This window comes from Rhipicephalus sanguineus, chromosome 1, assembly GCF_013339695.2.
Source record: "Rhipicephalus sanguineus isolate Rsan-2018 chromosome 1, BIME_Rsan_1.4, whole genome shotgun sequence".
Taxonomy (NCBI): domain Eukaryota; kingdom Metazoa; phylum Arthropoda; class Arachnida; order Ixodida; family Ixodidae; genus Rhipicephalus; species Rhipicephalus sanguineus.
The window spans coordinates 186,335,448-186,350,200 of NC_051176.1; the positions used below are offsets into that span (position 1 = coordinate 186,335,448).

Sequence of the window (14,753 nt, forward strand, 5' to 3'; positions counted from 1 at the left end):
CCTTCGGTGCATGAACTACTGAGGCAGTATTTAACGAGAATATTACGTCGTAGCCACGGCCAACGAACACAGTTCTCATTTCTCAAGTTCTCTCTTATTCGGCTCTTAACATAGGCGTCAAGCAAACTGTGAATACCACAAATAACGATTCTAAGCACAACTGCACTCTTTCACACGTTTGCACACCCATGCAGTGAATTAGAACTGCGTGTAACGGCATTGAATGCACAAAGAAAACCTTACGACGCAAGCGGCGACTCATTTTTGGCGCCAAGAAACGATTTCTTCGCTAACGTGCTGCACAGCATTTCAAGTTGCTATTTCTTAATGCAAAGCAGTTCACGAGCATCATACGCGAAGCGTGAAGCAGAAAGAAGCTTTCGGCGCTAAAACACAAAGTGCGTCAAATGTCAACTTAAAGCTGTAGCGACAAATACATTGCAAAGTAATGAAGGGAAAAAAGAACCTAATGAAGGCGTTCTTACCAAGCAGCCGCCAAACAGAGTGAGTTCCCGGCAGACGATCCCAGCGAATTTCACATGCGTCGCCGCTCATGCCGCGTCGTCTTGCCATGCCGGCAATCCCTGACCATATATGGTCATGACAGCTACCAATCGATGATTTCGAACTGTCCAATCGCAGATGATAAAGACGGATTTAGAGCCGCACTACGAGCCAGCGGAAGCCACTGCCGCAGCCACATAGTCTGACAAAGACAAGTAGATGTATCGTGAACCAGAAAAGGTACTGCAGTGGATAACTAGTACGCGCGTTCTCTTGGAAACAGGGAGTGACGTGCTGCCGTCTAACGGCTGGCGTGAAGCTGCGTAGCTCCGCCGCTTATAGGCTCGTGTGTCCACTCTTGTCATTTTCTGTTACTCTATGCAGGAAGTTCGAAAGCGACATCTACCACGTCCTTGCATCACCACTGCCTCCCAGCGTTCAAGACTCGGACGTCCTATCACCGCTGAAGCGAGTAATGACCGCTTGTATGAATGGCGCGAACGGGACGAATGTTGACCCTGTTCTTGACTTACTGGCGGCCGCTGACCTCGAAGGTTTTCCCTTTACTCCGCCTGTGCGCAGCAGTATTTCACCATGGAAGACTGCCGCCAAGGTTTTCCTTCTGACGGGCACATCTGCGCTTCTTCGACTTGGAGTGGCCTTGCATCCTTTTGAGCCTGACCGAGACATACTCACTGTCGAAGTACCCGAACCGTTGATCGTAGGCCCTGAAAAAACGACCACTGCTTACAGAAGACTTACGCAAGCATCGATGAATGCGCTCGGCAAGCGCTTCGTGCCTTCATCCTACGCTATGGAGGTGGTCGCGTTTACTCAGCAGCTTGATGCAGCAATCGCTTCTGGGGAGTCGCAGCGCCGAGATGAACGTTTACATCGGGTCGTAAAACTGAAGGATGAGATCGAGCTCCAGATATACCTGCTTGAAGTTTTAGGTGACTTGCAGCTGCCTCCGGATGAAGGAGATCGCGATGTGATGCTCCTTTCTCCCGATTTTTCAAGAGCACTGGTAGATTTATTACGCAAGACGGATGTCCACGTGGTTCTCAATTTTCTTTGCGTGCATGTGCTTGTGAGGTCTTCCGTTTTCGTCTCAATGGCTGACCCAGATTTGGAATGGGCTGTTTCTGCTCAGCTTTTCAACCGTCCAGTCCGACACGTGCAGCGATGGAGGCTTTGTGTCCGGGCGGCTGCACAAACCCTACCAGACTTGTTCCTTTATGCTAGTCATCAGGTAGTGAAAACGGCAGACAGTACGATCCGGGGTGTTCTCGACAGCGTGCTAAAGCAGGTAATTACACACGTGGAATCTCTAATCTTCTTGGATGGCCAAACTCGCGTGTTGGCGAAGAGAATTCTCTCCGACGTTCGTTTTCTTGTAGGTCTGCCGCACTGGCTTAGCGACATGTCTAAACTATCTGCATATGTCGCGAAGCTTCCCTTGTTTAATAACCGGGGCAGTTTTTTGAAGTGGCTGTCTGAAGTGAACGAAATGGTACAAACTTCGACACTTCGTCGTAGCTCAAAAGAGTTTTGGCGAGCTTCGCCCTTTGAGACTGATTGTTGGTATGATCTCCAGCTAAAGACTGTGTACATTCCTGTCTTACTAGCCAATTGGACCCTTTATAGAGTTGACGAGCTAGGCTACTTACACTTACCGCGCCAAGGTCATCGTGCGGCTCGATGCCTGCTGAAGATGCTTTTCGAAGGTGTGTCGTCATTCTTTAACCGTGAAATACTCACCCGTAGCTTCTGGTCGTCTTCGGCGAAGACGTCACTCCGTCGCGCACAGCTGTGCCTGCAAGAGCAGGCCCGAGTTCCGGCATCAATGTCTCTGTCGCTTCTGGAGGACCACACGGCGCTGAAAATTATCCAAGAGCTCTACCAAGGAAACATCCATCTCGCTAGCACAGCCACGGCATCCGGGGGAACTCGCGATGTTCGCTTGCCAGGCGCTGAAGATTTTACGGCGGACCACCTGTTCTTTATTCACTATTCTCTAGGCTTCTGTAACAGTGACCTTCGCGACGAAGAGCTGGAAGATCAGGCACGCCTTGTGAATATCCCTCTTCGAGGCTCACTTATGTTTCACGAGGTCTATGGCTGCCGACCCACGTCCAAGATGGGTCCGTTGGATAAGTGCACAGCTTGGGTTGCGGCCGCTAAGCAAAGTGCTCCCACGAGATCCTGACGCCACGGCTTTGATTTGTTGCTGACGGACATTACCTTTCAAATCGAAATCTGTGGCTTCTTACACTAAGACTACACGCGATTATCCGAGCTTCAATGCAGCCAGGTCTACTCGATTTCTTCGTGCTGTGGAAAGCACTATGATGAAAGCGCATGTACGATAGGTTTTATGCAGGCGCTACGCAACATGTCGCAGGCATAATGTTAGCCCGAGTGCGCCCAATCAATTGTTATATCAGCACTATTTGTTAAGAAACTTCTGTTCGCTCATTAAAGTGTTTTGATCTTCGCAACATTTGCTATATGTTAGTTGCTGAATTTAACTGTTTCGATAAGTACTCAATCTTGTAGCCGTTTGTGCGTGAGTGTATGTTTTCGCAAACAGCGAGCAACCTTAAACAACGAATTTTCAACATATTTCTTTATGATTTCTTTATGTGCAGGAAAGCCTTGCCCGTCAGTGTATAGTCTTGTAATGACATCACGGAAAATATTGGAACATTTGTAAAAATGTTTCGATTTGCAATCATGTGTTTTGAAATAGTGCGCTGGGAAGATGCCGCAAACAATCAGTGGCGAGCGTGACAGCCAGCTGCTGCCCAAATGAGTATTTTGATATCAAGTCGATGTTCATGCGTTGACATTTCGTATCTTCCAGGTTGACGACAAAACTTGGGAGTACTCCCCCACAAACTCGCACGCGTACAAAATCACCTGTACACCGCCGTAAAATGAAGGACGCCACGGCTCGCCCCAATTCATCAGCTATCCTCTTTGTCACGAAGCCAGCACCACCCATTAGCATGAACTTAAAAATCGTCATACTCGTAGAATAAAGCGTAAACGTATATACTGTATTGTAAACGCTGAGATTCTCAGCAACGCAGGTGGTGCACTTGGCAAATCAGTTCCTTTGCGGAACGTAGGAACGTGGTGATGGGTCATGAAAGAGCGATTGTCACCAAGTGGGTGCGGTACCAACCTACAAAGGAAACCTATACGAAAAAATGCAAAGAAAGCTCTGTCGCCGGAAAAAAAAACGAGCCATTACACCCTGTGAAGGTGGATGACCAGCGAAGCTGTGGATTTTATTTATTCGTTTACACGTAATTTTTATTGCGATAGCAATTATATGGACAGTCTCGGCTGGATTTTGCCGTCGCCGTCATGCACCGTATATATATATATATATATATATATATATATATATATATATATATATATATATATATCAAAGTCCTAAAGAAAAATAATTCAGAAAAATGCCTCCGAAGCGCGGAATCGAACCAGCGACCTCTCGTTCCGCAGCGCGTGGCGCTAACCACTACGCCAGAAAGCGCAGATCCTTCAAGTCGCTAACGGCGAGCGTTACATACACACCCTTTACCGCTGGCAGGACTCAGAGACGGCACGCGCTTATTAGCCCCGAGAAGTTGGGGTGGCGCCGCCTGGCGGGAGGCGTGGATGACGTCACGGCAAGGACTCTTCGATGCCCGACGTGACGCGCCGGCATGTAGCGCGCTTGCTTCGTGCGGTGTTCCGCTGTTTACGTTCGCTTTTTGCCTGTCTCAAGCTTCAGATGAATGACGAAAACAGCATCGATAATGTTCCTAGTAAAACGACAAAAAGTTTACACATTTTTAATGTGTGCACCTTAATTATATTTTGTGTACGCAACTTTATTTGAATATATCTGGAGATATAATGTGTTTGTAGTGTCACCCATTTTATTGTGCACCGTGTTCTTTTTTTCTGCTTTGGAGTTCTTGTTTGTTATGCTACAATGTTATCCTGTGCTATTTCTGTTTCGTGCATACCGCAGTGCCGATGTATACGGGGGGAAGGGAGCAATGTCAAGCCGCGACTGTGCGGCTTTTTTTCCCCTCCTCCTCAGCCATGTATAATATATTTTTTGTATGCATGTCTGAAATAAAGACTCAGACTCAGACTCAGACTCAGACTCATTTTTTTTCAGTCCCCAGCTGTGCCCGCGCGCCGTCGTGCACACTTTGAAAGGGGTGATCAGGTTTGTCGTTGTGTCGCGCTGCTAACTTCGGGGATGGGTCTGATTCCCGACCACAGCAGCCGCATTCTGACGGGTGTGAAAAGCAACATTTCTCTGCTTAGATACGGAAGCACAATAAAGAATTCGAGGTGGTCAAAATTAATCTGCAGCGTGTCTCACACTCGTGTGGTGGTCTTGACACGCAAGACATTATTAGGTTGCGTTGTTCACGGGCGATTCCTTTAGAAAAATATGATGGCTTCGCCTCCACAAGTGTTATTTGCATCGGACGCATCTAGGATCGGCGGACAGCGTTCTTGCCCGTGTGCCAAGCCCCGCGCACGATTACGAGAGCGATTAAGCCTCGCAAAATATCTTGAAAGCGCTCGCCCGAGAATACCGCCGCAGTTCTTGTGTTTTTCTTGTGTACTCGCTCACTCATCATGTTGTTTAGTTTCACGTTTTTCTCGCAATAATTTCGCGACTTCATTTCACAACATAAAAAAGTTGAGTTAATTGCGGAAACTCCTTATTGCTGTCAGATTCTGTCTTCATGCAGCATCGTAGCAACGGCGCTGTTACAGTTGTATAAGTACTAGTTTAGATAGCCAGCTCGTAAATTAATTTTCTTTGCATTTGATATACTCCTGAGCATCATCAACCTTTATGTGGACATGACGTGCGAGACCATTAATTCACTCATTAAGGCGAATGACGTTTAATTAATACGTGGGCCACGTCACTGAGAGTGCCATCGAAACAGTTCAAAACGCTCATTTCGACTTTCAGGCGTTCGTTTTGCAGGCGATTGCTATCAACAGTGCTCCGCGTGAATTTAACATTACCGCTTGTGACCTGGTGGTCGATTGGACCAGCAGTTCGGCAAATCAGGGTATACGGCGACATAATCCCAGTCGAGTTTTGAGAAGAAATTTTACATAATCCAAGTATACTAACACCTCAGAATTTCCGAAATCATTGTGTGCGTGGCCGTATTATTTTGTTTATTTTCCGGATGTATTAAGTGATTATTTAGATAAACAGATTTATCTAAAGTCTCCTGCAGCAGAAAGCGCAATTCTGTCAAATCACCTAGATAATCTGCAAAGGCAGGCATAACTTCTACGATAAACCAAAATGTAGTTAGTGAATTGAAAACGTCCTAATTTAATTTGTAATCTTCGGGACGCGTGTTTTAACCGTGGAGTCTACGCCAAGTTGTAATGAAGTTAGAACCATTAGCGTAAATTATTTAGCACCGATGTCTTGGAGTACGCGGTGAAAACAACGAACGTCTTGCTCTCGTGAATCACCATTTTCACGGTGTACCTTCCGTTCGGACGGGAATTCGCCCATTATAAGCTATATTATCCAAGCTTTCTACAGCTTACTTAACTTTCGCTAATAGTTTAAACTTCCACCTTCTTTCATGGGAGATTTGCATCGCAAGAATGAGCAGTAATCACCACCGTATCGCGAAAGAGCGGGTACGCGGCGGGCGCAGAAAAAGGCGAGCCTCGGCAGCGGAGCAAGCGAATCTTTGCCGTGACGTCACATCGCCGCGACTGCCGCGCCGCCAGTGTTCGTTCTCGGGATTAATAAGCGTTTCTTCTTTACCAGCGAGATAGCGCGAGGAGCGCGACGGCGGATTTAAAAGTCGTCGGCGAGCTCGCTCGCTTCATCTTATATTTGCGCACGGAGAACCTTGCCCTTCCGCTGTCTGCTCGCGTGGTTTTCTTGTGGTGAGGGGAAGAGGGATGTTTGGAGCTTTCACCGTGATGTCCGCGCTCATGTTACGGAGCGTACGAAAGTCACTCGAGCTCAAGGGACGCCGCTAAACGAACAAACAGAAGATGAGTGCGAACTATCAAGTGTCACAGCTCGACACTTGAAGCACGCTTTTCCTTCGCTGCTTCGGCCGCCTTTGCAACAGGAGCGCTGTTCAAACTGAGAGTATCCATTGGCGAGCCTCACTTCGTTTAGCATTAGTTTCTTGCTATCGCATTCATTGCTTCGCCCTTGCGGCGAAACTGTGACCTTTTGTTAATTTAGCGTGTGCTCCTTTAAGGCAATTCCACCTCGATTTCCGTGGACCATAAGTACAGCGCGCAGGTTATGTATTTATTTACTTATTTGTTAATTTAATTATTTATTGATTTATTTTCCTGTTTATTAATTGACTCTATTTCTGCTTATTTTTAGTTGAACAGTGGTGAGCTGTGGGGTTTGCCCAATATCTACGGCACGTACTTGCTCGGGGTGTTTTGTTGAGTTGGGCGTTGTTCATTGGGTAACTAAGTGTCCGTGGCGTTACGATGCGTTCATATTCCTTTTTAGTCTCAAGGGTCACAGTGACGCCCAGTTCGCGGGCTGCCGTTTGAGCTCAGTCTAGGTGGCCACGGTCGTTATTTTTTTTTATATGACGGCAAATGCCGTTCATGATGATGATAATTTCCTGTTGAGTAGGTGACTGTTCGCGTAGTTACGAATGGTCGAGTCATACACAGCTTCGCCGTAAAAAAAATGTTGTCGGGTGATCGAAAGCGAGACGAACTAGTGCATTTCCGAGGTGGTCGCTCTATTTTTTGGGCTAACCAGCAGCCTATAGCAGCTCGAAGGGCGAGGTCGATTTCTTTTAGACAACTCGAATAAGGGACATTGAATAAGGCAAATAAGTACTGCGGAATTTCGCAAGGTGTCGAATGGTTTATGGAAGGAAATAAAATTGCCACCCAACCGACTGGAGCACAAAGATACAACTAGAATCCGCGCAATTCTCGCGGAAAGATTGCCATTTGAAGAAATTTGCCTTGATCCAGACCAATGCCTTTGCGGGATTCCACAGAACTTATTGACACTTTTATGGGACCTTGTGCTTTTATTTGCCAGTTCTCCGTGGCTCTGGTACGTGCAAGTCTTCTGGTTTGCTCAGGTACATGGTAGAGTGGTCGACTCGAAAAAGAAATGATTCCGGCTCGTATCCTCGGAACAGGCCCGATTTTTCTTCAGATGGTGGGTGATGACAGCGCACTTGGAGTCGCACGGGCAGATCACACAAAAACGAACACGGCGTTGGGGTGTTCTGTCCTTGTAACTCGAAGTGCGCTGCCGTTCATTCATTCATTCCTTCATTCACAAAACTTTATTAAGAGTCCTGAAGCCCGGTCTTTTCAGACCGAGGCGGGCCGCGTCCACGTCGGCACCGTTAGGCCGAGCCTTAGGGCGCCATCGTGAACCCTCTGGACAGCCCGTAGTTGATCCTGATACGAACAGCTGGAGATCATCTTCTGCCAGTGAAGCCATTTTTCTTCGGGGTTGGCGAGAGTCGCGGGACAGCCCGCCAGCATGTGTCTGATTTCAATGATGCCATCGCATGCGTCACATTCTTTTCTAATTTCACTTTCAGGGTGAATTTTTGTTACAAAATACGGAGTGGGGTACGTCCCAGTTTGCAGTAAACGTAGCGTGACTGCCTGAGCCTGTTCAACTTTACGTGTGGCAGTGGGAATTGCCTACGCCCCAAGTAGTAGTATTTAGTGATCTCGTTGTAGGTTAGTAAATTATCTTTATGATCCCCGGAATGGTAGTGGGCGTCGGTTCGGTTCTGACCGGCACGGCAAGCGAGTCCTCGTGCCAGATCATTCGTCACCTCGTTGAGGTTGACCCGAGCCTCATCCACTTGTCCCATATGTGCAGGAAACCATCGGATTTCGGTTTCTATAGGTTCTACATTGCCGATAAGTTTAACAGCAGTCCCAGCGACATAGCCCTTGTCAAAGCTCTTAATTGCTGTTTTGGAATCGCTATAAATGTAAGACCATTTTCGGTTCCTGATAGCTAAAGCAATCGCGGCTTGCTCCGCCACCGTTGATTCCTTAGTGAACAGGGTGACGGCGTCCCGTATCTCGCCCTGGCTGTCGACCACCACGGCCGTGTAGGCCTCTTTGCCTTTGACCCAGGCGGCGTCTACGAGGGCTGCCTCTTCACCTACCTGTTCAATTTCTTTCAATAAAGCTTTCGCTCTCGCCTTTCTCCTGCTAACATTGTGCTCCGGGTGCATGTTTCTTGGGAGAGGGGTGGTTCTGATCGCGGCTCTAAGTTCCGCGCTCAGCTCCACCTCGGCCTCCTTCGGGTTCCTCGATCTATTGGGGTCTGTCCCGATCGCTTTGAGTATAAGCCTACCCGCGCGCGTTTTTGTCAGTCTTTCCTGCTGCGCCATCTGTTGCGCTTCCGCCATCTCTTCCATCGTATTATGTATGCCTAGGCTCATGAGTTTCTCGTTCGAGGTGCTGTTAGGTATACCTAGGGTAACCTTAACTAGCTTTCTGATAATAATATTGAGCTTGTTCAGCTCCGCCTGAGACCATTTGAGTAGACCTGCTACGTAGGTGAAGTGACAGAAAGCGAAGGCGTGTACTAGCCTTAAAACGCTGTCCTCACCAAGGCCCCTATGTCTGTTGGTAATTCTCCTTAGTAACCTCAGGACTTGGTCCGTTTTGTTGGAAATGTGTCGAATGGTACTGAGGTTCGTGCCTCCCTCTTCTATGTGGAAGCCTAAAGCTCTAATCTTTTCGACCTGCTTGATCGTGGATCCGTCGTGACAGCGCAAGATAATCTTGGGTTCCTCCCCGGGTACGTAGTCCTTTGGCCTTCGACCCCTGCATCGATGTTTTAGAACCAAAAGCTCCGACTTTGCCGCGGAACAGTTGAGCCCCATTTCACTTAGTGTGCTTTCCACGGTCTGTATGCTCTCCTGCAGTCTAGTCTCCGTTTCGCCTACGTTACCGTTGGCGCTCCATATGGTTATGTCATCGGCGTATATCACAAAGCGTATACCTTTTATCTGCTCCAGTTGTCGCGCGACTCTGGTCATTGCTAGATTAAATAGCATGGGTGAGAGCACGGCTCTTTGAGGGGTGTCCCTGTTTCCCAGGCTCATCACCTTAGATTTTAGTTCTCCTAGTCTGAGGCTCGCTTGCCTACCGCCGAGAAACGCCTTGACTACGCGGAAAATCCTCTCGCCCAAACCCAGCTCGGAGACGACCTCGAGGATGGCCTTGTGCTCTATGCGATCAAAAGCTTTTTCGACGTCTAGACCCAGAATCGCTCTCGCGTGCACCGGGCTAACCTGTATGAGCTGGTGTTTGATCAGGAGCATGGCATCCTGAGTCGATAGCCCGGGGCGGAAACCGATCATATTGTACGGGAGGATGTCGTTTTTTTCGACGTACCTAGTGAGTCTGTTGAGAATAACGTGTTCCATAGCTTTACCTAGGCACGATGTAAGTGAGATTGGACGGAGGTTATCCAGATTGAGCGGTTTTCCCGGTTTGGGTATGAGGATGGTGTTGGCCATCTTCCATTCATCCGGATATTCTCCCTTTCTCCACAACTCGGTGAAATGATCCGTCAAGAAAGTGATCGATTCGTCATCTAGATTAATTAAGAGTTTGTTAGTAATACCGTCGGGTCCGGCTGCCGATCTGCTAAAGAGACCATGGATGGCGGCCCGTACTTCACCCTCGGTGAAATCACGGTCCATGTCCTCGCACGGTCCTCCCGAGTACTCTACGCAATCGGCACTATCGCCCGGTTGTTTGAGCGGAAGATATTTGTCTGCGAGCTGCCTCATGATTACCTCCTCAGTCGTGTACTGGCTGACCTGATGTACTAGTTTTGCAATGGCCGTTCTCTTGTTTGACTTAGTTTCGTTCTCGTTCAGTAGGTGTTTGAGGAGGTTCCAACTGCCCCCGTGTTTGATTCTGCCGTCTGCCAAGTTGCAAGCTTCGTCCCACTGCTGTTTCACGAGTGTTCTCGAATGCTCCTGGATCTGTCTGTTTAGCAACGCTATCTTTTTCCTGAGCCTTCGGTTCAGTCTTCGTGTTTTCCATCTTTGCAGAATGGATTGTTTGGCTTCGATCAGATGCGCGAGCCTATTGTCTACGCTCTCTGTGTTTTCTTCGGTCTTAATTTCTTTAGTGGCTTCCTTGAAGTCCTCTCCAAGCTGGTTGACCCAAGTCTGGTAGGACTGTCTGCCCACTTCTATCGGTTCCGATTCTAGTCTCTTTGCCCTAACTTTCCTAAAAAGGTCCCAGTCTGTGCACCGAAACGTTCTAGTCTCTTGTTTCGGCATGCGTATACCTATGTGTATGATATAGTGGTCGCTACCTAGATCGGTGCCCGAGTTTGCCCAGCTAGCTTGTGTCGAGTTGTTCACAAAAGTGAGGTCAGGTGTAGAGTCCCTGCACGTGGACGTGCCACAGCGGGTGGGAAAAGCCGGATCGGTGATCAGGCACAGGCCCAGATACGTGGAAAGGTCCCATAACCCCTCTCCTTTCTTTGTATTCCAAGTGTATCTCCACGCGTGGTAAGGGGCATTGAAGTCCCCTCCTATTAGTAGCGGGGAGCTCTTGGCGACTGCGAGTGCCTTGTTGAAAAGTGCCCTAAAGCTCTGCTTCTTGTCGGAGGGACTGCTGTAAATGTTTAGGCTGCCGTTACCCATCACTAAAAATAACTAACCAACCAAGGACGGAACAGCGTAGAGCAACTCCGTATTCTGTGTTCTAGCTCTCCGTGATTGGATGAAATCTTCTGGGCCATGCCCACAGCGCTTGTGTGTCACGCAGTGCAACAAAAGCCATGAAAACACCCCATCGCATAATGACTGCTCATGTTCGATTAGTTAGAGCATCCATGGCTTCTCAAACGGGGTTCTGCGGAACCCAGGGGTTCCGTGAAGGACATCTTAGGGTTCCGCGAGCGGCCAGAACGAATGCAACCCGCTCCCGTTTTACCCCCCTTAGCGACTAATTTATTTATTTAGGCAAGCAAATTTACATTGCATTATGAATTTAACGAAGCCGTCGCACGCCGCATCTGCACATCGGGTGTCTGCGGGTAGCGAGAGACCCACGTGGTAGCAGCACTAAAGACTCGTCGTCTAGTGCGCGCCATGAAACTTGCACGATTTGCGGACCCGTGGTGACAGACCACGAGTCCACGAATGCTCATGCTCGCGATCGTTCAAACCAGTTCAAACGATATTAACGGGCACCTCGGCGCTTTATTCGTGGCTCGTTGCGCTTCAGCGATCATGTGCCACAGTTTTCATACACGGTGATTTGATTGCTCTATATATGTCGGTTTTGTAATCAAAACGCGCAACGAGCGCTTTGATACGCGTAAGAGGCCCGTCGCTTCGTGCCGGTTGTGGGCCACACGAGCATTTAGGCTTAGCTTACCGGTGTATCGGTCGGCGGCCGTTTCGCTGTGCGACTGGCATGCCTCCTTTTTTGTTTTGCAAAAAATAAAACGGGCTTCTGTACGCCAGGAGCTTGATTTTCGTGAACACATTGCTTACGCTGCGCGGCACCTGAAGCATGCAGTGTACGCGACTCGCGGCGCGGCGCGGGGAGGAATTGCAAGTGTATGTAAGTTATCGGGAGATTTACATCAACGGCGATGACATTCGATATTAAAGAGAACAGGCCAACGCGGGCACTGTTAAGACTGTGGTTGCGCGCGTCGAGAGGCGTTATCACCAACTCCCCCCCTCCCCCCTTCCCATTTTGCTTTCGATTGTCTTCTTGCTCAAGAAAAAGTTAGGGGTTCCGCGACACTCTCGAAAAGCCTCTGGGGTTCCCCAAGTGCAGAAGGTTTGATAACCCCTGAGTTAGAGCATGGGAGAAAAGGTTATTCTGATCCTTCGCTATTAGATTTCGGTGCTCGTTAAAGAACCCCAAAATTAATCCGGAGTCCCCACCTACGGCGTGCCTCGTAATCGTATCGTGGTTTTGGAACTTAAAACCCCGGCAAATAATAATATATTAATAATGATAAAACCTATTCAAGCTATTACACTGGAAAGGATTAGGACTGAAGAGAGTTATGGTCAACGGTAGATATCTCGGCAACCTGCAGTTTGCAGATGACGTTGTCCCGTTCAGCAACGCTGGAGATGACTTGCAACTAACAGGTGAGGGCCTTAACCAATATTGTGCTATAGAGTAGGGATGAAGATTAATATGTAGACAGCGAAGGTAATGTTCTGTATAACATGGCAGAGAGCGAATATTTGTGACTGGTAGCCAGCCTTTAGAATTCGTGAAAGAGCACGTTTATTGCTCACAGAAGAACCTTATCATCAGAATCAAACTTATAACGTAAGAATAAAAGTGGGTTGCATACAGTAGGCATTACGAAGTCATGACCTCTAAGTTGCAGATATCCTTGAAAGCGGAGATGTACAATCACTGTCTTCTACCGGTGCTAACATAAGGCACAAACTTGGAGGTTAACAAAGAAAATTGAGGAGAATCGCCCAAGTAGCGATGTGACCAACGATGGAGCGATGAAACGAAGAGACAAGAAGATAGTGGCGTTGATTAGAGAGTAGGCAGGGGTAGGCTATATTCTAATAATTGACCTTTAGAAGTTACGATCTGGGCAGACTATGTAATACGTTTAGCGATATGATTACCAGAACGGTTCCAAGCTATAGAGAAGGAAAACGCGGTCGAGGACGGCAGAGAAGTATGTGGTGTACACAATTAGAAAACTCGCTGGCATGAGAAGGGGTCATGTGGTGCAAAACAAAGATAATTGTACATCACTGAAAGATACCTTCGTCCTGCAGTGGATGTATCGTGCAGGTTGACTATTGGAGATAATGATGACGAAATACGCAGCTCATAGTGATAAGATCTTGTACACTGCATACAAAAATATTTTCTTTCTTCTGACAAAGAAAATGCTGTTATTTTTTTAAGCACTCACCACGACTTAAACACTGCAATAAAAAAAAACTGCCATTGGGGGCGCACTTTACCTAATACATCGAACCCTAAAAGTTTGAGAAAAAAAGCAGTCAATAGGCTCACCGTGTCTCCTTCTTGTCGACATTCTTCTTTGTTTAAATGTTGAGTGAGTTGAATGACGGTGAGACTATTTACTGCTCTTTTTCAAACCTTTCAGGTCGATATTTTAGGTGGAGTGCGCCCCCAATAGCAGTTTTTTTTTATTATTGCAATGTTGAAATCGTGGACGAACGCTTTAAAATATAACAGCATTTTTTTTTAAATTTGATGTTTAACTTTCAGTCGATGGGCTGAACTTTATGATGAACGCTCTGCTGATGTATACTGCTGAAGTTTTTGCTCAACTTATATAGTGCTGATGGTCATGTCGAAGTTTGTGGCAGTATTTCTGCCAGACTTTGTGCAGTTGAACGTCGTTTTAACGAACACTGATATCTCGAATTATAGCGAACTAAATACGAACATTGGTTGGTCACGCTTCATTTCAGTGACATGTATTCTTTTTATAGCGAAACCGAAAACGCGGGAGTCACCGCGGCATCGGCTGTAACGAAGAAATATTTAGTTTCCGCGAGGCCGAAAACTCGAAAGATAGCATAAAAACCAAAATAAATACTGAAAGACAATTCACAACCACATTTTTTTTTATCATTTGCAAAAGTTTTGGAAATGTTGGTCATCCAGAGTAAAAAAATCGCATTTGACTGATTGCGCCACCGTATGAACCGAAGTTTGAAATGCCACAAGGAGACAAATAAGGATTACCTCGCTTATAGCGGCTTTGCAGCCTAGAATAATGCGTTTTTGTATCTGGGATGCCTCGCGAGCCATATTGCCGATTTGTTAGGGCCGATTTCTATCACTACTGTTGCAACGAATATCTGATATGTGGAACTAATTTGTTAACACGGTGCTATAGTTTCCATGAACTTCGCATTGACGATCATATACATTCTTCTGACATTTATGGACTGTTATAGTGACGTTTGTAGAGCTTCTAAGTGTCGTATACTTTACCTTCTGCCAGAGTCGTGTGGAACCGATGCTGTACTAAGATCACGTATGTACATTAAGTGTAAGTAAGGTCTCAAACCACTTTCTCCTTGTTAAGTTGCAATGAACTTAGAGCACGCCAACTGCACTGTCTACTTGTTTGTCAAAGCCCTTTCTTTTCGTACATGCAACGAACTCAGACCTCGACAAGTGCACTTTATTGCGTT

The 14,753-nt window shown here is 47.2% G+C and overlaps 1 protein-coding gene across 1 annotated transcript; it reads left to right on the plus strand.

Annotated features, from left to right (window-relative positions):
* The first annotated feature begins 910 nt into the window (after window positions 1-910).
* LOC125759447 (neprilysin-3-like) lies at window positions 911-2,900 on the plus strand. The gene has a single exon (XM_049418231.1). The coding sequence runs from the start codon at window positions 980-982 to the stop codon at window positions 2,711-2,713; it is 1,734 nt and encodes a 577-aa protein (XP_049274188.1). The 5' UTR covers window positions 911-979; the 3' UTR covers window positions 2,714-2,900.
* The last annotated feature ends 11,853 nt before the right edge of the window (window positions 2,901-14,753 follow it).